Consider the following 25,789-nt stretch of genomic DNA (forward strand, 5'->3'; position numbering starts at 1 on the left):
GTCTCCGCACGCTTACAGTTTTTTGGGTGCCTGGCCCCTGACCCCCTGCTCTCTGTAAACCACAGCCTCAGGTCGTTTCACACGGCTGTCAGCAGCTGTACTTTGTCCTTGCTTGTGTTTTGTCCTCACGCTGGGACACACAAGGTTGCCTCGCATCCCCTCAGCACCTCTCTGAGGTGAGTTGCAAAAATGGGGAAGCTGGGGCCTCGAGCGTGGGTCTTCCCCTGCGGCCTCCAGCCTGAGGAAAGGCTGCAGAAACCGACCCTGTCTGCCCCTCAATAACGAGAGGGAAACTTGCTTTCTGACTTTGCACGGAGGAAATTTCCCTTGTGTTTGTGTGGAGCCCCCATCTTGACGCGCTGTGCTGCGAGGGGGGCGCGGGGCTCCCCTCAGCCACTGTGGAGCAGGCGGCCGCCCTGCTACCACACAGACGACGCTCAGCCGCAGCATGAGAGGCACTTTTCGTCGAAAACCCAACTTCTCTCGGCCCTTTCGCCACCCCACACGCCACGAAGCGCCTCCCGCGGGCCCGCCGGAGGGCGGCCGTGAGGGGCCGCCGCCGCCCGCCCCTTTCCCCGCCTCCGAGCCGGCCCCGCTGCCGCCCACACGGCCGGCAGCCTCCCTGCCTCCTTCCCTCCTTCCCTCCCGGCACGGCTCGGCTCGGCTTGACAGAGCTGAGGGCTCCTCGTGGCCCTCACCGATCCCCCCGGGGCGTGCATCGCCACCTCCGCCTCCCCTGCCCTGTGCCCGCGCCATGGCGGCCATCCAGAACCTGCAGCTGTGGTGCAAGCAGCAGTGCGAGGGCTACCGCGATGTCAGCATCACCAACATGACCACCTCGTTCCGCGACGGCCTGGCCTTCTGCGCCATCCTGCACCGCCACCGCCCCGACCTCATGTGAGTACCTCGGGCGTCGAGGCCGGCACATGGGCCGCCCGCTTGGCGAAGCCAGGACCCGCCATTTGGGCGCTCCGTGGGCGCTCGCTTGCCCCACAAGAAAAGGGGAAAGGGACAAAAAGTTGACAGAAAGGGACCTGTCCCGTTGTCTTCTCCTCAGGAGATGTTGCGGTCCTCGTGCAAGCTCTGCTAGGGCCAGCGAAAGTCTCTGAGCAGAGCTTTGCCCTCGTTGCTTTTTCCTTTTTTCCCCTTTCCTCCTTCTTCGGGGAGCTGTGGCAGGCTGTGGCTGAAAGATAAACATTTAAAATATGTCCTTTTCTGTTGCAAAACAAGTTCAGGCACCGTTTTGGGAAATGTTTCCTTCTTCGCTGTTTGTGTTTGTTTAGGCTTGGCTTTCCCCGCTCGGCCAAATGGCAATTCCGTGGGTTATTAGTTAAGAAGCGACCGCGGTCTGAACGAAATACAATAGGAAAGCGGGCAGTTTTCTGGAGGAGCTGTGGAGAAGAGAGCTTGCATCTTCCCCCAGCCCACTCGCAGGGCCCTGGGTGCTGGGCAAGTGCCCTCGTCACAGGGAGCCCCTTGTTGGTGCCTGGTAGCTGCTGCATTCCTGCAAGTTGTTTTCACATCCAGAGCTCCGTCCGTGGGAGGCAGAGTGTTTTCCAGTCCTTGCTGGTTTCTTCGCTGTTGTCCCGTGGGTTTTGACCCATCTCTGCCCAAATGTAACCTCTGGGTATGTAAATCGCCAAAGGAAGCTGTAAAGAAGAAAAAAAAAAAACCTATATATACAAAAAAAAAAAACTAGGCAAGTTTCTCAAGGTAAGGGAGCAGCACAAAGATCGCCCAGGAGTATTGATTTAAGCATGAGGTCACTCCCAGCCAGACGTGGAGGACTGGGGTGCGTTTTCTGTGCTGTGGTTTTCCTGCTGTTTCCTGAATTCTGCCTTTGCCTTGGACTCCCAGGACAGCCTACCACTTGTGTCTGTGTGCAGAGATCTCTCTTGCAGGTGTCTTGCTTCTGGTGGAAGCCCGAGAAGATAACCTTTTGCTCTCTCTCCTCTCAGTTGAAGCGGTCAGAGCAGCCCTGGGCAGCAGGAGGTCGTGCAGGAACTTCAGGCGCGCCCTTTCTGATGTCCCCTCCTTGCCGGTGCTTTGGCAGTCACCATGGTGCTGCAGTGTATGGCTTCCTGACTTGCTGTCGCATCCATGTGACTCCAGATATTCCCTTTCCTTCCTTTCATTCACAGTCCCATGAGTATGAAATACCAGGACAGAAAGGTTGGTGTGTCTGGGAGGTGCTCGTGGATGGCCTGGGACCGCTTCCTGGCCGATTCCATTGCTAGCCCATCCGGAGCATGGGTGTGAGCAGAGGCTCAGAAACTCCTTTAAGTGAGTTTAGTGAGTTGTTTATAATCCTTGAACTGTGCACCACGAGTTGTGGATAGACATATCTTAAGTAAACGCTCCTGTGCTGCAGAGAGGAAACAACCCTTGTGGCGTCTCTCTGTTCCCGCTGAATTCCTCTTCTGATGGAAATCCTGCCTGACTTTATGCAGAACCTTACAGAAAGTCTTTCTGACTTGCACCAGCTCAGCAAGACTGCCTGAAGGTCAAAGAGAAGCATTTATCTGTGACCTCCCTCCTTGCTGTCAGTGGTATAATACAGGAAAACACCAGCTGCACTGGGCAAAGTCCTGCTGGAAGTAAATTATACTTTCAAGTGGTTGGTGTCCAGGGTTGCCAGGTGTCACGTGTACCTCAGCTCCTGGGGCTGAATACTTGTGCAAATTCCCTGTGAATGTACAAAAATCCTTTTGGCATTTCAGGAGCCACTGACAGGAAAGGGTGACTGGGTGCACATGTGGCTGTGACTCCTGCTTCTCAGGGGCTTGAAGTGATTTATCCTGAGCTCCTCCCCTTGCTTCTAGCAAAGATCCTAGCTGAAGATTAAAAGCATCATACAGAAAATAAAACTAGAATACGATAATTGGTGTTTGGAGAACCCGGTGTGTTTGCTGCAGCTCTTGTGTATAAATCACTTGCAGAACACGATTCAGTCACTGCAGCAGGGTTTTGCAACAGCATGTTTTCCTTCTTGGTTTACATTCTTGGACTGAGAAGTACATGGTATGGAGAGGGGATTTTTCCTTGGAGGAGTCTGAGAAATTCACAGGAAAACTTCAAGCAATTACAAAACCTGGTAATAATCATGTGCTTCTCTCGAGAGTTACATGGGTCAGAGGACAGGCTGGTGCAGGTCTCTTGCTCCTTCTCATTTTCTTGCCAAAAAACATATGGGGAATGTGATAACTCCTCTCAAACTTGCCTGATGTCAGCTCGTATGTTATCAGTGAACAGGGCAGGCTGTGTAAAATTAGAAACGCATTTCCAGCTCACTTCCCACTCACCCGAGGATGCGCAGACAGACTGGGTTCTGGGGGCGTGGAGGCACACACTGAATCACCATGGAAATTCACTTCTTTCATTCCAGCTGAAGCATGTTTGGTACCTAGTCCCAGCCGGGCACGGATACATCATCAGGCAGGTCCGAGCCCATTTTCTGGGATGAGAGCAGGGCCCTGAAGTTCCTCGTGTCAGAGACTGTGAAGCCTCGCGGCAGTGTGATGTGGGCTCTGCTCTGCAGCTGCTGGCTGTGGCGGTGCTGGCGGTGCGAGCTCCAGCCGGGGGTTTTGTGGTCTCAGTCCGATACGTGGGTTAGAAGCAGCAGGGGAGCCGTGCACACTCGCTCCGGTATTAATGCCAGATGTCGAGGAAAGTTTTTGATTAAGCTCCTTCTCTTCGTCCTGGATCCTGCTTTCCCAGCCTGCTGGCGGGTGTTTAACAGCGTTCTGGGAAGGGACCCGTTGTGAAATCCCCCTTGGCAGCCGTGCGCTGCTGGGACGTGCATGTTTGGTGGCCGGCGCTGAGCAGCTGCGTGCACCCGTTCCTCCAGCCCTGTTCTTGGGGTCGCCATCAGCTCAGCCAGACGGGACGAGGCTGTGAGCCTCTAACACGGACAGGGAGAGCTGCTCGTGGTTTCCATCTCCTCAGCAAAGGGCTGGGGCGAAGCAGAGCTGCTGCCTGCTTGGCCTCTGCGGGGCTGCGGTTTGCGTGACAGGCGGGTGGCCCTGGGGTCAGGGAGTCTCCTCTTTTATTACTCGTCCTCAGCCTCGTCTTTTATTAGTTGCGGCTCGCCAGTGGGTTGAGAGGAATGTGGAGCAGGCATCGCGGAGAGGAGGAGGGGTGCGTGGGGGACATCTTCCACGTGGGGTTCCCAGCCCTGTCCCAGGTGGTTTGTACCTCCAGATAGAGCACTGCTGGAAGCTCCCATTCCCGGCACAGCGTGCTGGGCTCGAACCCTCTGTTTGAGGTCTGTGTGCAGGCAAAGGGTGCTTTGCTCTCTTCCAGTGATCCTCGTGAGTGCACAGACCTCCCTGTGTCCAGGGGAAATAGGACAGAAGTGCCTGCAGACAGGAGGTTCTGTGGAACCCTCACGGCCCGCAGTCTCTGGGACTTTTTTTTTTACCTCCGTCTGCTCCGAGGTGAGGTTTCCAGCTGAGTTAGCACCTGCAGCAGCAGCAGAGGGGGAAGCACGTGTGCTTGCAAAGGAGCGTGGTGTGCTGTGAGCTCTGGGTCTGTGCAGCTGGAGCAGTGGGTGGTCACGGAGATTTCTGGGCACGGCAAATGCTCGGCCGCTTTTGGCTAAGAGAAGGACTTTCTGCAGAGCTAAAAACTTCACTTCTATTCCTTTGCTAGCAAACTCCAGTCTGATTTATTTCCAGCTCTGGAAGCGCTCTCTTGGGTGAGATTTATGTTTCTCACCTCTTCCAATTAATTCAGTTGCCTGTGTTTTCTCAGCGGAGAACTCCTACTTCTCCATTTAGTATTAGCTTTGCTTTCTTAGGATTACATTGGTCCAGAGAGCTTTGATATTCCAAGATAGGAGATGCACCAGCTTTCAAAAGAAATACTGTATGCAAACTGCTCACCTGGCTAGCCAGGAAACAGTGATGCTGAGAGGGCAGGGAGCTCCTGAAACGACCAGGTGATCTGGCTGTTTGCACTCTCCCCGGGGAACAGACGGGGATTTCAGATATTCACCTTCAGAGCTGCAGGTTTTATGTCTCTGTTCCATGCCGCACAAGTGGGAAGCCGTACAGGTGATACCACAGCAAACAGCACTCAGCAAGGTGGGGGTAAAAGGCACGGGCTGACAATAAATAGGTCACTCCGCTGTTATTGAGGCCGGCACAGATCTGCTGCAGGTACCTCCTGCATCTGCACTTCGATGTGCTGATGCAAAGCAAAGCCTGGACTCACGGCGTTGTGTTTCCAGTGCTCGGCCTGGTTTCACTGGGCTCACCGCGTGAGTGGGCACTGCTCCTGCTGTTCCCTGCTCTCCCTGGTGCTGTGTTACTGCTCTGCACGGCCGAGGAAGCCGGAGCTCCCCTGGTCTCCCGCAGGTGTTCTCCTGTGTTCAGGATGTCCGCAGGGGCAGAACCGGCAGTGAGGCAGAGGGCTGCAACCACCTCCCTCAGCTGGCTCTTACAAAAGCTGGTTTTCTTGCCTGACACAAAACAGGATGATTACATCTGTTGTTCCACTGAAACTTTTTGTCTTGTAGTTATTTTCATCGCTCTTTCTAATCCATTGTCTCAGGGAAGGGAAGTGCCTGGGCAGGAGCAGCACTTGGAGAACAACCTCTGCGAGTCCCTTCAGATCGCGCAGGAAGGGGGATAAGATTTAAAGGTGGGATGTGCCTTGGCTTGGCGTGCTTCGTGGGGGAGTTTGACCTTTGGGTCTTCGTGGTTGCTTCCTGTTCATTCTCTTGTTATCCAGCACAACAGCCACAGATGTGGGAAACGGGGGGCAGCCCAGGCCGCGGTGTGCTGGACACCCCCGGTTGTGGGCGCCTTTCTTATTTATAATGCAACGCTCTACTTTCTCTGCGAAGCAGACAAAGGACCCGGCTTGTTCCTTGCTCTTCCAAGTCATGGAAAAAGTTCCCCTGCTGCGGTGCGGATCATGTGTTTGTCTCATGAATAGATCACTGCGAGCCGGCTTTGCCCTGGCTTTCACACCGCTACCCTTGCTCCTTTTAAAGGTGAGGCCAACAGGGGTAACGCTGCATCGGTGATAAAGGTGCCACCTACAAAAACGCAGCGTTGGTGGTGTAGTGTTTTTTGCTTGCCAGTGAGAGTTTCCTTGCTGATAAAAGCCTCTCACTGAGCTTCGTGCCAAGAAGCACAAGGATTGTAAAGTGAAACTGCCTTATCGGCAAGGAGCTGACCCTGCGTGCTTGCCTGGGCAGGAGGAAGCGGTGCTGGAGAGCGAGGCTGCCAGCCAGCAGCCCGTTTCATATTCCCACCTCAGCAAGCGACGGTCAGTTTCAAACAGGCTGGTGGTGAAGGTTTCCTCCGCAAGGCACACGCTCTGGGTGTGGGAAAAGCATGCCGTACTGCGGCTCTGCTTCCCGTGGCACAGGCTCACTCTCCCCTCTGCTTTCCTGCCTGTCTTCCGCTCCCAGTTTGTGAGTTCCCAGCCTAGCCCCCTGCAGAGGTGGCATTTGGGCTGGACCAGAGAGGGGAGAGCAAATCTGGGGAGGGGAGAGCAAGCCGTGGAGAGGGGAGGAGGGAAGTGATGTCCAGGGACAACAGAAAATGAAGAAGGGTTGTTGACTTTGGCTTGTAACTGCAAGCAGTAATTGTCTCTTCCTTTTCAGTTATTGGTTTAGATTACAAATCAAAAGTGACAGCCCCAGGGAAAGGAGAACGAGATTTTTAAAGGCAACTTCGGTGTTATCAGTCACGGGATTGTGTTGTGGGCAAAGGTATTTCTCATGCAGGCTCTTGCTCCTGGTTTTGTACAGCTATGCTAGAGAAAGAAGAAGGTTTTGAAACCAGAATTTGTGAACTGGTGGAAGCAGAAGCATCTGAGATCAGAGGGTATGGATTTATGGAGGAGCATGAGATACACACAGCGTTGGAGGTGTCCAGCCCTTCTCCGAGTTCTGTGGTCTCTCTTCGTGGAGATGACTTGGAGGAAGGGCAGAGATGGATGTCTGCTTGGAAAATGTTTCCAGGGAAAGAGTGTCGCAAGTCTGGCTGGCAGCCATGGGTTTCTCCTCTCGGGGTGGGAGAGAAGCGAGGCTTTTTGGAGGAAAAAAAAAAAAAACAACAAAAACACCAAAAAAACACGAGTTAGAATTTGCTCCTGGCTGTCTCAGCAAAGCCCCTGAACCTGCCCGGGTTGTTCTGGCGTCGGCATGTCCTGTCCGCGGGAGGCTGCAGAAGTCAGCCCTGCGAGGGTGGACGTGCCAAAAATGTGTTGTGCTACCCGTGGGCAGATGGCTGCGCCTGCTGGGCCTCCTGGCCGCTCCTGTCCCAGGAGGAGCAGCAGGTCTGCGGCCGTCTGCAGGCTCAGACGGGATCTGCCAGGCTGCTCCCTCCGGAGCATCCCTGAAAAGGCAGGGAGGGAGGAGATGCTCTGTGCCCCAGACCAGCGGGGCTCGGAGAGGTTTGAGAAGCTGGAAGCAAAGCAGGTTGCTCAACGACACCAGCCTGAGGTTTTTCTCTTCTTTGTGTTTCAGAAACTTCAACTCCCTCAGTAAAGAAAACGTATATGAGAACAACAAGTTGGTAAGTGGCTTTTAATGTTTTCTTCTGGTCTAGTCTACGGCCTGGCACCTTGCTTATGTGCTTTACCAACAGAAACCCTGCAGGTGCCGTGACCTGACAGTGCCTTATTCGGATCCTTTGGCTTATTCTGCATGCATCCAGCCTTCTCATTTGAACAGTAATGTCCAGGCTCGCTGGCTGTTTGAAAGCACCCTCAGACTGCTCACGTTTCTTCACTGGCTGCATCGTGATGCCTGTCTTTAGTGTGTCCATTTTCCCCTGGGACTGACTGTGTCACCGTCTCTGCTGTGCACAGCTCTGCTCGCTCTGCCAGCTCTTGTCTCACAGAGAGCCACGACTCCCGTGTGCTTCTTGCATCTCTGATCACCTTACATAGCACATCGCAATCTGAATGGAAGGTACTTTGGAAACGGCTGCTCATCTCAAAGTGAACGCAGGCTTTTTTTGAAGGCAAAGCTTGGGATGTTATAAAGGGAGAGCTGGGCAGCCTGGTACTTTAGAGGGGAACGTTGCTTCCCCCCCACTGCTCTGATTTTGAGCAGTGCTCAGCGCCTTGGTCAGCTAGAGCAGGAATTAGGCAGGATGGCTGATGCTCTCATGCCCCAGCCTGACAGGACCTCAGCAATGGAAATGGCGGAGGAAGGGGAGGCAGTTTTGGTAGCTGAGTGTGTTGGGAAATGGTGTTGAAAGAATTGCTGTCAGCAAGGAGAAGGAGAAGGCAGCTGGCTGCAGGCCATGAGCGTGGTCTCTGCCACCCCTCTGCCTGGCTGGAGGCAGCAGCAGATGCTGGAGGTCAAGGCACAGGCATGGGCATGGTGCGTACCTGGTGCTTCAGAGGGATGGAGCAGGAGCTGGGAGGTACTGGCGCAAGAACAGAAGCTCAGGGTTCTGCTTGCACCGCTTCTGCCTGCTCCCAGCACAGGGGATGAGAGCTGCTGGAAGGTGGAGAGGTCCTAAAGCCTCGTCTTGCCTGGGCACATCGCTCCAGGACAAGGTTTTAGTTTCTCCTGTTCTCTTCACAAAGAAAGTAGAAGCTGGACAGGCCAGCCCCTCCTGCTCTGGATTCAAGCATGGGCTTAGTGCTCCGAGGAAGGATTTTTTCTCTCCCTTTCCCCTTTGCAAAGAGAGAGGCATCAGATTATAATGCTTCTCTTCCCCTTAGCACCGCTCCACGCAGTTTTGTGGCTGCTTGGCCGGAGCTCAGGCAGTGAACACACCACTGCGGCTTACTCTTGTCCGGACTGGAGGAACAGCATCTTCTGACACAGTGAGCTATCTGAAGTGGTCTTTCCTCCAGGAGAGCTAAAAGCTGGGATCCTGCGTGTTCCTCACCTCCGTGTGCTCCCTAATTTCTGCTGCCCTGGGGCAGCACCATCTCCCTGAGCTGGGGCTGTGGTATATGAGCAGTTACTTGGGCTGCAGGGTTCAGCCCTGCGTGTTTCCCTCTTGCAGGTGAGATTCACGCTGAGTGTTTTTGCCTGGGAGCTTTGGTATTTGGCAGGCACGAGGGCCTCTTTGCCGTGGACGGTCATCCTGGCTAGAGTGCTGCAAAGCCCCGAGTGCTGCTCCTTCCTCACATCTGGCTGACGGTGTCTGTTCTGCTGGCAACTTTGTTTTTCTCTGGGAAATGAGCTGTAGACTGACCTCCAGTGCTTTTCCTAGTGAAAAGCTTCTTTGTGCCTCTCATAAAAACAGTTGCTCCGCTCTCTTATGTCAGCCTGTGTTTCCCTCCCTCCCTTTCCTCTGTTTCTTAGTTTGCCCTTTATTTTGCTTTCTTTTCTTTACTGCATCTGTTCTTGGCGCCCTTTTACTGCTGGTATCCCGCTGGCCTGGCTCTGCCGTGGGTGGGATTGTCCCCTCCATCTCCCCGTGGCACCGGGTTCCTGGGCTGGCCTCCCTCCTCGGACCGCTCTCCATCACAGGCTTTCTTCCTCTGGCTGCTCTCGGGATACAAGTGGTCTGATTTCTCCCAGCGCTGCTCCTCGGCTATTGTTCAGACCCTCCTTCGTGCCTCACTATTCAGTAACTCCGAAAAGAGGCTGTATTACTCAACAAAAAAAATCTTGTCCAGGCTGCGACTTGCCACATGAGGTCTTTTTGCCAAGAAAGAATGTGTCACTCGTCAAGTGCCAAAAAGAAAAAGAGGAGAAAAAAAAAAGAGAGAAATTGCTGTTGGTGTCTTTTTTTGCTAAAGATTTCAAAATATGTATAAATAAGAGAGAGGTTTCTAGCGACCTTGCATCCAGTTTCTTCAGTGCTAGTGTATGGTGGCGTGGTGTAGTGGGTACAGCAGGGAAGAGCTGTGCCTGGCCATATCAGATGTCCTCAGACCTCTTTGCCTCTTCTATGCAGGGTTCGCAAAACGGGAGCAGCGGTGCTTACCTCCTTTGTAAAGCCCTTGGAGCCGCACTGCTGAGAAATGTCACGTTACTTCTTTAAAGGCCAGCCTGGGCAGGCAGGGAGGGCAAAGCAACTGGGCCAGGTGAGGCGGTGGGCTTGTTAATCTCCAGGAAGAGCAGTTCCCAGGAACAGGAGGACGCAGAAGGCACAGGGGACAGACACTACATCCTCATGCTGCCCTTTGCATTGCTCACCGCGTCCTGGCCAAACTGGTTGTGTGCACAGAGTAAGTACCCTCCTCTTGGTGGTCCAGGCAGATCCTCACGCTTGTTGTGTGCCCATCGCACAGGTCTGACCAACGGCACCGTGTAGCAGGAGGTGGCATGGCTCTGGGAATGCCCAGCGAGAAAACCCCACTGGTCAGACCAGTCGTGCAGCCGGCGGGATGGGGAACACTCCAAAAACCATATTAAGTATGAGGTTAGAAGACAGGCAGGTGCCAGGCTGGGCTGGCAGCCGGGATGATGCAGCCAGAGGTAACTGGCTGAGCGCGTGCATAATGTCAGCTCGGTTACATTTTTACTGGGATACCCAATGGAAAAAAATGGTAATTATCTTGCTAAAAGCATAGTGGCTGTTTGTTTCTTCTAAGCAGGAATAGCGAGCGTGTACACCAGCCCTGTTGTGTGTCTGCGCCAGAGGTCAGATGCAGAGGGTTTTAATATGTGCAAGTCTTTCTTTAACCATTTAACTGTGGGTTTCAGCAGGAGCCTTCCTTGTGTCTCTGCTCCTTGAGGTGCCGTTTTCCATTGCTCTTTTTGAAGGTGATGCCCCAAAGGGGGAAGGAAAGGATTTTTTCCCGTAGGCGAGGATGGGAGAGGGCTGCGGAAAATCCGTAGCAAAAGTCCTCTGGTGAGTTGAGCAAAGGCAGAGTTGGTTTAGGGATGTTGCTTTTTTCTTTTGTCCTCTTGCGTAGTGGCAAAACAAAACGGCTTTTCTGTCCTTTATCTGGCTTTGATCCTGCAGTGTCAGAGCAAAGGGCACCACAAAGAGGTATATTTGCCCCAAACACGTTACGTTAGCATGGAAGTGGTTAAGCTGGAAGGGAGTTAGGTATCAGGAATTCTGCGTTATTCCTCTATTCCTGCTTTCTAGCCTGGGAGAAATGGTTTCCTTCTCAGCCCGAGGTTTCCCCTTTTTCAGATGGGGAAGAGCAGGCAGTAGGCAGGAAGCATTAACATTTGCACGGCGCTCAGAGATAGAAGGCTGCCTGCAAACACCTACCAGCGCACCGCTAGCTGGGGAGCGCTCCAGGTCGGGCTGGAAGCCTGCACGCCAGCCTGCCAGCCCGGGCTGCCACAAACCCTTCTGCCAGGCCTCGCTCTCCGCAGCTGTGCGCATCCAGATAGAGGCAGGCTCGAGGAAGAGCAGGGGAAACCCAGGTGAGTTCCCGTGCACTGAGCTACGGCCAGCTTGCCAGGCCAGATTTTTGGCTCCCTGCCTGAGTTTCTCAACGCGGTGGCTGGAAGCCACGACTCCGTTGGTTCCTGTAAGGGCTGGACGATGTCGGAGTTAAACTGGTGCAGCTGTTCCCCAGTAGAATTATTATCTGAGTTTGCGGTGCAGTTTTGCCTGATGAGGAGCGGCTCTGCTGCCTGGGCTGGATGAGACCCCTCATTTTTTTTTTGTTTTCTTCCTTCCCCAGGCGTTTCAAGTGGCAGCAGAGGAGCTGGGAATCCCAGCCTTGCTGGATGCAGAGGATATGGTTGCTCTGAGGGTACCAGACAGGCTGAGCATCATCACCTACGTTTCCCAGTATTATAACTACTTCCACGGACGGTCTCCAAGTAAGTGCCGTGTTCCCTGGAGGGGTGGGCAAGATTGAGGCTTAATTTTGTGCTTTTTCTTGCCCATTAACAAGCAAAAGGCAAAATAGACATAATGGAGGCCTTTTGGTACCAAAACCATTTCAGTGGGGGATCTGACCTCTTCGCTTACTGCAGCAGCACCAGTGCTTTTGGAAGGGCACAAGGGCTGTGCTTCATCTTTAAAGTGCCTTAGAATTTAAAATATAATCTAAAATTTATTATGGCCCAGCCAGGTAGGAGCACAGAAGGTTCACTTCTGTGGTCCACACTTCAGCTTTCCTTTCTTTTGTGCCTCCATCCCTGACCAGTCCTTGCCACACCAGAGGGCTGCCTTTAATATCTGAATTCTTCCCCCTCCTCCACCTCTTCACTCGTTTACGTATGCTTTCTCTTTCTCTCCATAACCTCTTCCCTCCCTCACTTTGTTTTTTATTTCTTGTTTTAAAACCCTACTGAAACAAATTCCATCATGTTTGTGCCAAGTGGTGGGAATCTGGGTCAGTTTGGGGTCTTTCCTCCCTCCTCCCCAGCTTCTCGCCTACCACATCATCAGGCACGGCACATTTTTATACTCTCTAGTGTCCCACAAAATGCTCTGGTCGCATTCCTGTTGCTGGGGTGAATGTGTGTGTCTGAAAATGAGTCCAGCCAGGAATGTGCCCTCTGACTCCAAGCGGACTCCTAATACTATCGCCGTGCCCTTTGAATGGGCTCCAGCAGGACCATGAAATAAGCAGGACGCAGAAGGCCAGAGAGGGCGAGCAGCCAATATTTTATTGAGGTCAGGATTTTACAGAAGAGTAGAGCTGAAGCTTTGTGCCGGGCTTTGGGAGCTCAATATATGGAACTAGCAGGCAGTGAGGGCTCAGCCTGAGTTTGCTGAGTCTGGTGTCACCATTCCACTGGGCTCTGTGGTAAAAGAGCCCTGGGTGTTGATTTGGACAGCTGGCCTTCTTGAGAGAAGACCACTGGGAACTGGGCTTCCTCTCTGCTCCCTGCAGCCTGCTCAGATATCCCCTGTATTTACTCAGAAGGGTATAATCTCTTTTCAGATGGGTGGTCATTTAGCTGATTGCTCTTAAAACAAAGCTACGGCTCAGATAACTGCTGAGTTCCCATAAGGAGTGCGGAGACACTCAGAATAGGAAGTGACACAAAAATAACATCTCTGCGAGACAGATGAGGAGTCCTGTCTGTCGCAGTTGTACATAAAGCCTTATATCCCCGGGAAGTCTACCTCCATTTCCCAGGACATAGGGCACTCCCACCACCTCCAGTCAGGAGCCCAGTGTTTCTCTTTTCTCAGCTTGCTGTGAATTTAGAGGGGTTGTCTTTCATCTGCAATGAAGAGAGGGTTGGGCATTTTCAGGCTTTTTGTGGTGATTCTCGTTTTGTTCACACCATCTATGTTTTGTATTTTTCCACTTTTTCATTCCCTTCTGGGGAATTTCCCTGAGAAGAAAAAAAAAATAGCAGTTTCAGCTGCCAGATGATTCCTGCATATGTTGGTGAAACTCGCTTGTTGCCTCTTTCCCCTCGCTCCACTACAGAACTGGTTGTGAAGGAAGCCTGAGTCTCCTTGTATGCTTTGCAGGTTATCCGTCAGGCACCCCGGATCTTCTTGTATTGTAAATAACTCCTAAACCCATGAATTTTCCTTATGCTCCCTTAGAATCTTCCCTTTTTCCTTTCTTCCAGTTGGAGGCATGGCTGGAATCAAGCGTCCTTCCTCTGAACCTCAGGAGCAGCCTGTTGGGAAGAAGGTGGTTTCAGAGCCTCCCAAGCCGGTGTCTCCAAAACTGCCTCCTGCACACCCACCAGCCAAAGCTAAGCCAAAAGAAACCTCCCCGGTCACCACAGTAAGAAATGGGTTTGGGGCTGTTCTTTATACCTTTAATCTGTTCAGCGAGCTAGGGAGCATTATCCTAGTTCACGGCTGCTAGTGATGGGGCCTCAGTCTCTAAACTTTCTGCTTGTTGCTTCAGATTTAATCCAGAAATCTGATTACTGCACAGATTCAGATGGGAGTCACTGGAAAGCCATCAGCCAGCTGGGATTCATCTAGTGGTGAACACGCCATGGGTGTCTCAGGATATGGCTATGTTGTTCCTAGCCAGTAGGTCTTGGGGATGGAGATTTCTAACAGAAGGGTTTTTGTTTTTGATAGAAAACATGGATTAATTTATCGGAAACAGTTTCAAAGCAGAACAGGGATGACAACAGAGTGGAAAGAAGGGAAGCTCCTCTCTCACTGGGGTAATTAGCTCACGAGCTAGTTCAATTCAGAGACCTTTGAACTTCAATTTCCCAATTGCAGGCAAAACACCCTGGCCGTCTGGCCATGTGGAATTAAGTTCCCTTTACACTATCCTCTTCCATTTTGCGTAAACTAGGGGTTAGCCACAGCAAGTATTTCCTGCATATCCCTTCCCTGTCCTAGCAACTGGCTGTGCACGTCAAATGCTTATCTGGGAGATTCTTAAGCTGTACACAGGCCACAGCGCTGCCCGCTCACCACTGCTTCTTCCCACAGAAAGGGGTCCTGGCAGAGAGTGGGAATATCCGCAGCAGCAGCTGTGGTATCTGCGGGAACCACGTCCACCTGGTGCAGCGCCACTTGGTTGATGGGAAGCTCTACCACAGGAACTGCTTCAGGTACAGCTCCTTGTAGGGGGGGCACAAACCTGTGGGTCTCAGGGGCAGTCTGGTTCCTTTGGGACTGGAGGGAGAGGTGTGAAGCATTCATGGTGTTGGAGGACATTTCTGACAGAGCGGAGGCAGCCAGTCTCTTGACCTGTGCGTAAGGGAAGCTCTTTGCACAGGTCTGTTTTCATCCATGCCTTTCCTACCCCGGGCCGTGCTGTTAGCAGTTCCTATTTTGGTGCCTAACGAAACGCACACAGGGTCTGCTCGCTGCCAGTGTGGTACCTTCGCCCTCCCTGCGTTGGCAGTGGAATTGTGCCTGCACTCTCAGCTGTGTGTCAATGGCCCCAGAGCTCTAGAGGATGTGCTCTGAGACTTCTTTATCCACAGGTGCAGGCAGTGTTGGAACGTGCTTCTTCCTGGAAGCTACAAAGCTGGGCCTGAGCCCGGTACGTTCATCTGTAACAGCCACCAACAGCCAGACAGTGTCCAGATCTCTGGACTCCGCAGCACCGGGAACAAACCTGAGAGCAGCCCAGCCCCTGCCACTGTCAGGCCATTCCAGAAAGCAGCAGAACCCAAGAAACTGGAGCAGGTGTTGAAGAAACCGAGCCAGGAAGGCCTCGCTAATTCAAACACGCCATCTGTTTCATCTTCTGGAAGCTCTGGCTTCAAAAGTCTAAATACTCCATGGTCTTCTTCAGCTGTAAATAAATCAGATGACTGCAAAGGTACCCCGCTGGGAAATAAAACAGATCTTCGTGAAGGTACCCCGTCAGATCCACTTCGGACAACCTCAAAAACAAAAACACAGCAAGCTCGAGAAAATTTTTTTCAGTCTTTAGACTCCTTCAGCAATAAAACCTCTGACACTACAAAACATGTCCCTTTTCACAGCCCTGGTAAAATTACCTCTGGCAGAACTGAAGCTGCAGCCAGTCCAGAGGATACTGAGAAGAATCAGGCACGTAACCATATTATGCAGGCTCTGGCTGGGTCAAAAATCTCTCCAAGCAGGCCAGGAAGACTCAGTTTCACTGGCTCCTCAGCATCCAGTAGGTAGGTGCTATTTCCCTTTCCCTCTTTATTCCCAGGATGACTTTGGCATAACTTGGAGAAGTCTCTGCATCTTTCTTTTTCCCTGACTGATGTTTCTGATGGGATTTAAAGACAAATAGAGTGACTCATTCAAATCTTTGGAACACCATTCAGTATAAAGCTCCGTCCTTTGAAAAAGGACAGACTTTCAAAACTCATTAGATTGTTCTTTTTTGCAGTGGCAACTTTTCTCCCTCCAGTTCTCAATGGCAGAGTCCAGCACCAAAAGCACAGTCCAGCAAAACAGGGTACACAGCACCAAAACAGGAAAAGATCACAGAGCCTCTGCCCAAGAGTCAGGCTGCCAGCAAACCTGTTGATTCTGTGCACAAGCCAGAGTCAAAAGGCCTCAAAGGTGAGGATGACTGGTTTGAATACAGCTCTGACAACTTTATGCCCTCCTCTTGGGCCAGCACAATGAACATGTCAGTGGCTCACATACTTCCTATCTGTACCACTACGTATGTGTTTTCTGCGTTCTGGGGATCAACACACTTCCATTTGTCCTTGTGCAACTGCTGCCTCTAGCAGGGCGAGTTTTTCTTCTCTGAGGATCTCCAGGTATTTGAAGTTGTAGTAGCTGTCATCAAGTGTTGCGATCATGATGGATTACAGAGGTTTAGGTACGCTTTCCCAGGCTGGAGACCTTGTCATAACTTCAGGATGATTTTGTGGCCACAACTGGGGCTTTCCCAGCTATCCAGCCTTCTCGTCTATTTTGAACTGAGTTTCCTCCCCAGTGACTGTCCAGTGGGCTAGGGTCTGATGTTCTGGGAGTGCTCAACCACTTCCTTATGTTTTTTGGGGGGCTGAGAACAGTGTCTGCGCGGAGTTTGTTGTGAGCTTGTGGGGTTTTTTGTCTTCCCTCTCCTCCACCATTCTTTGCTCTCTAAGATCTAAGCCGTTTTTGTTGTATTGCTGTCAAATATGTCTTCATTTCCGCTGTGGCTGTGTTTCTGTAGCTGCACAGGTTTTAAAACATTTGAGTTGAAAGGGGCAAAATGCCACCAAGGTTATTTATTACCTACTGTATGTGAATCTGCTCGTGTTAAACTTGAGTTGGTGCTGGCTTGCTGCAGTAAGGTGATGACATCTACCTCTGTGCACGGCTTCTCTCTTCCTCCTGAGACACAAATCTGGCTTGTGTCTTTCTATTGGATCTGATATTATCTTTCTACGTCCCTTCCTTTAGAAACCATGAATGTTGGTGAAGACAAGTCTGAGAGCCCAGCAGATTGGAGATCTCGGTTGAAGCCTGTGGCCAACAAGTAAGTTTTTTTTCAAGCAAGTGGGTCTTCATGACAAGTGAGTGGGGATGTCCATGTCTGCAGCTGTGTTTGTTGCTGCAGGTCTGTGTGCATGTTGGAGGGAAGAGCTCTTACGTTTCAATGCTTCTTTTTTCAACAATTTGAAGGAAAAGTCAAAGGCTTTCATTTCTGGGAAGGGAGAGCACATTTCAAATGGTTGAACTCTGATTAGAAGTGTGACCGTCATGGCTGGAGATCCCGGCCCAGGATGTCCAGAGCTCTTTCTGTGGACCAGTCTGCTAGAGGGATGGTTTCCTACCTTTGTCTTTCTTCTTTGCAGAGACCAAGGTGGCTCTAAGAAGCCTACTGATAACTCTCAGGTGGGAACAGGGAGCCCAACACAGAAGGAGACAAAGCCAAGTCCGTTAGTTGTGCCATCAGCAAAGCAGGACTCCGGTATGAAGGATATAAGCTTTGCCTTCATTTTGCTGGTCAGGCAGGGGACAGGCATTAGTGCTGCAAGGCACAGAGTGAGAAACATGCTGGTGGAGATGGTGCCTTGTTTACAGGGATTCTTGCTCTCTCTAAACCTGCTTTGGCCCTGCAGTGCCTTTATTTGGAGAGCTGTCATTCCCCAAGGAGAGGGTCTTGGTCCTCACAGTGTGCCCCTCTTCTGCAAGACAGCTAGCGAGATTTCGCTTACTCTCTCTTGAATAAATAAGTATTGCTGAGAAATCTTGATGATGGTTCCTGACCTTTCCTTCTTCTCCTCCACCCTTCTCTCATACTGTGGCCTTGTGACTGGTGGTTTCTCTCTGTTTTCTTCAGACTCATGCTCCTCAGTGTCATCAAGAGAGGAGTGCTAGGACTAGAAATGAAGGCAGCTAGTGATGAATGCCAGAGACTCTGGGCAATACAGGGATTTTTGTGAGACGAGGCATGAAATTTCTTACCCAAGACCTGTCTATGCTTCCTAATTCAGCTTCATCTGGTGGAGTCGTTAAGAAGAAGTTGATCCCCAGCTCAGATCTTATCAGGAGCTGTCAGAATTCAAAGCAAAGCTGGGAAGACCATGGGGGTTCTGTCAAGAAGAAGGAAGAGGGCAACCACCAGTTGAATCAAAGCACTACCACATGTAAGATCTCTTCTGCCTGCCTAAAGCCACTCTCTCCTCTGCACTGCTGGGGATGGCCTGAGTGGTCAGTGTGGGAGGCACGTCCCAGAGTTTTCTGCGGCTGTTGTCATGGGGGGAAAATCTGTGTCGTTAATTTTTATTAACCATCTTGGGCTAACCAGGAGCCAGCCAGGCCAAGGAATTCAGTGGGAAGAGAAGAAATGAAAATATAGATTTTTCAGGGTCACTGTTCTGTCATTCTTCAGGCTCAAAGCTACGAAAAGGACATCTCCTGATTTGGGGAACGGGGATCTAGCTGATGCCTCTGTTCCTCTCCAGTTGAGTGGCTTTGGGAAATGAAAGGAATGCAGAGAATTGTCAGCAAGAGACTCCAGCTGGCGGAACACACTGAAGCTCCAGCCAAGGCTGCTGCTTCTTGGACATTCAAAGATGTCCCAGCCGGTTCTGACCAGCTTGTCCCTGCTCCTAATCCAGTTTCTTATTCTTGTCTGTTCAACCTCGATGTCACTGTGTACCTCTTCTTTTTTGCCCAGTTGTCCTTGCTGCTTTCCCTCTTATATATCCTACCACAATGAAATTTCATGGACCTAACCTGATGTTTGCTGCTGTTCTGTATGCTCAGCTTGTGTGTTTTCCCCTTTCCTTACCCTGTCTGGCTCTGTCTTATCTGTCTGAACTAGAAGATCCTCAGAGCAGGGCTCAGCTCTGACTCTGATGTTTGTCTTGGAGCAAGTAGGATGGGTCCCCATGGCTTGATGGTCTCATGCTTTACTTCTTAGCTGGCTCCAGCACTGTCCTTAGCCTTCAGGTCTGACAGCTGAGAAGCATTCAAATGGCAATTATGTTGTCTGTTTTAGCAAGCCTCTATTGCCATCATTTTCCCCGAACTTTCCATCTCATTTTTTCTCAGACTCAGTCACGAGGCTCACCATTACATCATTCCCCAGGAAGTGAGCTGTTAAGATAACGGAGGCTGGTTTTATATCTCTTTTTAAAGCTTAGTGATTGCTGGTGGGAGTGCCTCCTGTGGGCAACTTTCCCAGCAGTTTGCCCCCAGTTTTCACATATGCAAGCCTGGTATCTGAAAGGCTGCTTCCTTGCTGCTGTCTCTAGGCAGCCTGTGGATTAAGGACAGACTTGGTGCTCCTCTGTATAGGTTTCTACCTCAGCAGAGAGCCTCTGTGAACAGTTACGCCCTTAATACTGTGTGTGTTTCACAGGACTGTAGATGATGAGCATTTCTGTAGATCATTAGTTTTCTTTGGTGTAGATAGTGTTTTCTGTTGAAAAAGGAGACTCTGGGTTCTTCTTGCCCCCTGTTCTATTTCCAGTTTGCCCATCTCGTGTCAAGACAGAACTTGAGGATATCAGGGGACACCAGACTTCGAGCTGGTCAGCAGAGAGTGACTTTGCTAGCTGTTCTCCAGTGACCTGGTTTTCTCCTGATCAGTGGTGCAGCTTTCTGCCCTGCTTAGAGATGCTGCAGAGGTCACCCAGAAGGAGCCTGGAAACGCAGCGCTGAGCTGGGAGAGGCAGTGGCAGGCTGCCCATGGGAGGCCAGGTCCGTGTTGGAGGAACCTTTAAGAGAAGTGTGAGTTGCAGGTAGCATACGGGGCAGCAAGCCAGCTACATCCAGAGGGAAGAGTGACCCGATGGAGGCCAGCCATGCAGAGACAACACAGCTGATTACCAAATCCCGTACCCAGCATCTTTTGCTCCTTCTCCACTCTTCTAGAAAGCCTGTTAGAACAAGGACTGAGCAATCTGAGAGATGTCCTTGAGCTCTTCCTTGAGTTTCTCATCAGCAAGTCGGCACAGTAGCAAGAGATTCTCGGGGGGCTCCCTGGTCTGTCTGTCCTGTCTTTCTCCTTGTGTGTGCCGAGCCTGCATCAGTGCTGCCTTTCTTACAGCTCTGCTCTTTTAATACTAGAGTCTTCCTTCCTATCACATCATCCACGTGTGCTTCTCTGCTCTCTCTGTGGTAATTATCCAGCCCAGCCCCTCGGGTATCCGAATACCTCACACTCTCCTGTAGTTATCCTCGCAGCACAGGTGGGCAGAGGAAGCTGAGGCGCAGTGGAACAAACACACATTGCTTAAGGATTGATTGTAATAGGTGTCCAGGGCTTAAATAATGCTGTGTAGCTGGGCCAAAGGGACTTCTCACCTAGGAAGTGTTTTGTGGAAGGAATTGAACCTTAGTTTCCTGAGGCCTATGCTAAGGTCCCCTAGACTATCTTTGTTTCATCAGTATTTACTGATTCTTCTTTGTACAAGAGCACTAGAGAGACATTTTTAACTGTAACTTGAAGTTTCTTGTGACAGTAACCCAATACTTCTGTTCTGTCCTTTGGAAGCTTAATAAGCAGTGCTTTTTGCCACGATAAATATATTTTAATTTTAACAAGATAATGAATGAACACAGAAGTCACTATTCTCAGGTGCAAGCCCCCAGGCCCCACCACGGTTAGGAGACAGCCTGTGCTTAGAGGAGGCAAGCAGCACCCCATGATCTGGGAGTATCTGAGTGTCCAGCAGCAAGGAGTAAACCAGGCTGTGATGTTTCCCAAGGACACATCTTTCACCTTAGTCTGGGCCTGCCAATGCATGTGTATTGTCAGTGCCCTGTGTTGGGTGCCATGGGCTTCTTGTGCTCTCAGTGGTGTAAGCACTGTCTCACAGCACAAAATTGTTTAAAGTTTGATGTGGGGTTTATTTTTTTCCCTTCTAGATAAATCTTCTGCTCTGATTAACATTCAGAACTGTGAAGCAGTGTCCCCAACCAAGGTATGGCTGGGAAAGGGGTGTAATGGGCACAGACTGGGGTTGCTGGTTATTCTGCGGAAGTGTTTGCCCAGATACATCTCAGGTTATCTTATTTGGAGGGTTTACCTGAATTCTCAGGGAAGGGGTAAAAGGCTTTGGAGCAGAGGCAAGAAGGAGATACTGCCATTTATCTCCTGGGCAAGGGGACAGTAGAGGCTGGAATGAGACAGAGCCATAGATAACAAAATCCTGGTGGACACAGTCTTTTCCAACAAAGGAGGGGGAATGTCTGTGGACTGACAAGTGCAGGTAGATATTATCACCCTAGTGAATGTATAACAGAGCTGTAACATTGCCATGACCACCACTCTGGTGTGACCAGCCAGCTCTGCATCTCTGCTGACTTGGCCCTTCCAGGGCATGGCTCTACAGTTGAGTTCCTTGTGTCATTTCCCATTTCTGTTGGGGCTGTGCCTTCAGGAAGCAGTCTTAGGGCACTGAGATGTATTCATTCCTACATTTGTTTTCCTAGCTGCACCCAGACTACCTCCCTGAGGAGGAAATCCAGGAGAAGGTACGTGACATTGAGAAGCAGCTGGATGAGCTGGAATCGAAAGGAGTGGATCTGGAGAAGCAGCTGCGTGGCTGCGAGGGAGGTAAAGAAAACCAGGGGGCTCTGTTACTGTAGGAAGGTGTGAGGCTCATGTCCTACCCCTGGGCATTCTTGGCTCTGTTTCTAGGAGCTCATGCTACGTGTGAGACACCAAGTTACCAAAGGTAGCTAGTACAGCGAAATAAAGCCCTGGGAATTTGGAACCCACTCTACGCTGTATCCTAACCTATTATTTGAGCAAGGTGTTTGTGTTTATTTGGCTGAGGATCAAGGAGTTTGGGAGTCAAAGGCTGCTATTTATCTGGTGGTTGAATCCCAAGCCAGACTGGCTGTCATGGCTAGCTCCAATTCCACAGGGATTAGTGGGTTCATTCAGAATGGCAGAGCTGAGCCAGCCACATGGAAAATGAGCAGGGTGCCCTGTGACAGGGTGTCTGTGAGCAGCTTCCTTCTGCAGGGAGTGGTCTGCTTCCTTTCCTTTGCATCTCAGAGTACCAAAGACAAGCTGTTTTCACTTGAGGTTGCTTATGGCTCATACAAGTTACCCTGGGCTCTCCTTCAAGTGAGAGTGTGTTTGAGCCAGGAAGAACCAAACTGATGCAGCTTTTGGAGGTGTTTTGCTCTTTTGTGGTCTTTGCAGATGAGTCTGAGGATGCCCTCATGGTGGATTGGTTCAAACTCATCCATGAGAAACAGCTGCTGCTGAGACAGGAATCGGAGCTGATGTACAAGTAAGTAGAACCAGAAATTCACCTGTCTTTCCACACACTTCACTTGTAAGCAGTAAGCAGTGAAGGAGAGGAAGCGTGGCAGCCCCCAAAATAATTTGCCAACTGGCGGGATGAGGGAGGACTTGAGGAAGTCTATGGGAGAACTGCCAGCATCCTGAGGGATGCTGGCCCATCCAGCTAATAGGCCTTTGAGCACTGAATGGACAAATGAGCCCCTAAGGTCTGTGATGAGCCTGTGGTGAGGGAAACCTTGTAAATGTGATGGGGGCAAATTTCTCACAGCCTGCCAGCTCCTGCCCAAGTGGTGGGCCATGCGGAGATGAGACTTTAGCGTGACATGAGAAAAATTCAGCCCTGGATCATGGTGGGGCGTAACTCATCACTTCTGTGGTCTCTTCCAGGATGAAACAGCAGAAGCTGGAGGAGCAGCAGTGGAACATTGAGATGGAGCTGCGACACCTCATGAACAAGCCAGGTGAGGACCAGCTACACTGAGATTTCTGCTGGTCCCTGGCTGTGCAGAGACCTACGCTCTGCGCACCAGCCCCAAGATGTCCTTCAGATCCGAATGATGCTGTCTGCCTGCCAGGGATTATGGTTTCACTGGGGAACTCTCCTGACTAAGCTGCCAGGTGTTTTCTGAGGGATGTGAGATGTAACCCTGAGTGTGAGGATAATCAAATTCAGGCCTGTGAGAGGGGCTTGCTGGAGCAGGGTGAAGGCAGGAGCCCCAGTGGGGAGGTACTGACCTGTAGCTGTAAGAGGGGCCTCTCTTGTCTTGTGCAGAGGAACTGAAGACACACAGAGAGAAGGAGCGTGAGAAGGAACTGCTGGAGTCATACCTGAACACAGTCAATGATCGGAATAATATCGTGGAGTGCCTGGATGAGGACAGAATCAGGTGAGGGCCTGCGGGTGTTAGGGGGTGAGCCAACACAAGGAGTGGTTTGCATTGTAATTCTTCTGCTGCCCAGGCTCTAGGGGTGGACAAATGGCTGTAATCCAGACTTCTGTTCCACGAGAGCTGGGTGTTGACCTGTCACCAACCATCTTGTCTTAAATGCTGCTGCTTTTGCTTCCTTGGCACCTGTTAGAAACTGAAATCAGGTCTGCAGCCATGTTCAGTGCTCTCTCAAGGTAACGTTGCTCTGAGGACAAGGACTATGAAAGTGTATAAAGCAGGAGCAAGAAAGGGAGAAGCTGGAGATGGGGAGTTGGAGGCAGCGTGTGAACCCCGGGAGGACTCTGGGAGCATGAAGCCACATGTTTGTTTGTCTGCTACGGCAAAAGAACAGCCACAGCCATTGTGCTGACAGCTGGATCTTCCCCAGGTTCAAAGGAATACTGTTGCGTCAAGTAGTTGGATACGTGCCTCTGGTTGCTGAGAACAACATCCATTTCTTGCTCTCAGGGCAGCAACTCCACCTGGAAGGTTCCAGTAATGCCCAGGCTTTTGGCTCTGGCCTTGCCCAAGCCCTAGGGTGGCTGTGATGTGAGCACCTCTGCAGCACCCGAGGCTACTGGAGTGTCAATCTTTATTCCTCTCCTGGGGTGTGGCGTTGCCTCACAGCAGGGTAAACTCAGATGATTCATAGGCCAGCTGGGGAAAGGCTCTGCTGCTGTAGCACTGGACTGCCATGATCTGGAAATCCCCGTGCAGGCCATTGCTTTGAAGGGGGGTGTAAAAGCAGATGTAATTTGCTAATGTCTAGGACTTTAACTGTTTTTTTCCCATCCCCTTTTTGGGGTGTGCTGTGGGGATTGGTCACTTCTGACTGGGGGAAGGACCGTAGCCGTGGTTTTTTGCACGTTTTGCAGCGTCTACCACCTTGTTGTGAAACAGAGCACAGTTTTCTAATGCCATGCTCTTCCATTACAGAGAGCAAGAGGAGGACCAGATGTTGGCAAACATGATCCAGAAGTTGGGTAAGGACCTGTTCTGCTGTTAGAGAGCAGCACTGAGTAGCAGCGAGGCTGTGGGTCTCAACCTTCTTTGCATCTGCTCCCTCTCCTGCAGATGGATCTCTTGAGAACCAGGAGCCAGAGAAGAAGAAGAACAAGTTCCGTTTGTCCAAAATATGGAAGCAGAAAAATAAGAGTTAAACTCAGGAGGGATGTTCCCCGGCCCAGTGGCACAGCAGGGGCTGTCAAAGGGATGTTCCTTCCTCACTGCTGCTTTCCTGGAGTTGTGCAGGACTGTGATGAAGCTTCTCTCCTCTCTGATATGAAGACTGCAGGTTTGCGGACCAAAGGGACAGTGCAAGTCCCCTCTCACTGGTGTGGGGTGCACCTTTCCCAGAAGACAGACTTTAAGAGCATTTTTTCCTTCTTTGAAGCTAGCTCAGAGCTGGCTTCAACTTTGTTGGCAGCTCGGGAGGGTAGAACTCAATTTGCACATCCACTGCTCAGGTCACTGCAGACCTGAGTGCCGGAGCATGGCACTGCATGTCACCCCGCAGTGCCCCCCTCATCTCCGCCAGGGCTGTGCCAAGGATACTGGGCTGGTTTCTGACAGGGCAGTTCTTGCTCCCTCTCTGTGTGTGCTTTGGCACAGAGAGGTGCTATGGGGCATTAGATAGATTGAGGGCCTCCCCCTTTTTACACCCGTGCAAGCTGTAGCTGCAGGCCCCGCAGCCAGGGGAAGCAGAGAGCAGAACCACCCCCTGAACTATGGGGTGGGATGTCCTAGGCCCAGAGACATTTCAGCAATAGTGCTCTGTTACCAGACCTCTCTGAGAGCTGATGTAGGCTGTTTTCTCAAAGCCATGAGGGGTTACTCACTGCTTCATTCCCTCTGTGGGGGAGATTTTTAGCTTCCTTATTTCCCGAACTGCACAATGAAGGAGGGTCTTTGTTGCCTGTGGCCCACCATACTGAAGACAAACAGAAGTATTCTTTTAACAGCCTGATGCTAACTGGGAGCAGAAAGGGATAACTGAGTTTGTCTCACCCACCAGTTTTCTCTGTGGGATGAACATTCCTCTCCTGAGTCTCTGTCCCTGGACAGCCAGCACCCTCAGGGTTTGCCATGGTTCAGCCTGGGACCAGGACAGTAGGAGCAGGACAGGATAGGTGCTGGGATGCAGGCTGTAAGTCTTTCCCCTCCATCCTCACTCCAGAGTGACTGCAGCCAGGCAGCTGCCCTGGGTGGCAATATCCTCTCTCCCCAGTCAACCTTGGCAACAGGGGTAGACGTGGGCAGGGAAAGATCGGAATAACGAATGTTGCCTCAAGCGCTGGTAAATGTAGACTCCCTTGCACTTCCTTCCTCCCTCCACGCCAGAGTACTCTGAGATTTCTCCAGGTCCTGTTCTCCGGCGGGGCCTGGGATTTTGCTGGGAGGAGGTTTGCTGCCCGCTGTGCCCTGTGGCAAAGTGGAGGCGATGCGAGCCTTACCCACGAGGTGGCAGTGGGACTCTCTGTCCGAGGCAGCCCACCCTTGGCACCGCAGGGGTGAGCTCAGTGAGGTACCAAGTGCTCGAGGCGTTTCGTGGTGCCCACAGTATGCCATGGATATGGGACACCGTGTACCTGTGTATGTTTTTGTCCAATAAAGAACTGCTGGTGCAAGTCTCAGGCTCCCAGAAAGAGTTTAGGCATGGGTTACTGGGTGTGGGCTGTCCTGCTTGCTGCGAGCGCTGACAGTCCCTCTGCAGACAAGGGTGACCCTAGGTGGGAGCAGGGGATGCAGGGGAGAGCTGGCCCGGCTTTGCACACCTGTAATGGAGGAGCTTCACCACCCGGAGCTCACAGACCAGCCACAGGTCCTGGGACAGCAGTAGAGCCAAAGGGTTTCTCCATGATTTTCCTGTGTTA

General features: G+C 51.4%; 1 protein-coding gene across 1 annotated transcript; it reads left to right on the forward strand.

The window, feature by feature from the left end:
- The first annotated feature begins 594 nt into the window (after positions 1-594).
- Positions 595-25,545, forward strand: MICALL2 (MICAL like 2). Its single transcript, XM_013177133.3, has 17 exons — positions 595-897; positions 7,484-7,532; positions 11,578-11,719; positions 13,439-13,599; positions 14,274-14,395; positions 14,774-15,442; positions 15,661-15,836; positions 16,674-16,749; positions 17,069-17,184; positions 17,711-17,863; positions 20,595-20,650; positions 21,162-21,285; positions 21,883-21,973; positions 22,375-22,448; positions 22,760-22,874; positions 23,853-23,899; positions 23,991-25,545. Exons 1-17 carry the CDS (start codon positions 755-757, stop codon positions 24,074-24,076), a joined length of 2,400 nt encoding a protein of 799 aa, XP_013032587.3. The 5' UTR covers positions 595-754; the 3' UTR covers positions 24,077-25,545.
- Positions 25,546-25,789: the final 244 nt, after the last annotated feature.

This window comes from Anser cygnoides, chromosome 15 (assembly GCF_040182565.1).
Source record: "Anser cygnoides isolate HZ-2024a breed goose chromosome 15, Taihu_goose_T2T_genome, whole genome shotgun sequence".
Lineage (NCBI taxonomy): Eukaryota > Metazoa > Chordata > Aves > Anseriformes > Anatidae > Anser > Anser cygnoides.

Coding starts and splice junctions, on each gene's coding strand:
- MICALL2 (XM_013177133.3), top strand. CDS start 755: ATGGCGGCCATCCAGAACCTGCAGCTGTGGTGCAAGCAGCAGTGCGAG. Junction 15,837..16,673: donor AGAGTCAAAAGGCCTCAAAG/GTGAGGATGACT, acceptor CCCTTCCTTTAG/AAACCATGAATGTTGGTGAA. Junction 21,286..21,882: donor GCTGCGTGGCTGCGAGGGAG/GTAAAGAAAACC, acceptor TGGTCTTTGCAG/ATGAGTCTGAGGATGCCCTC.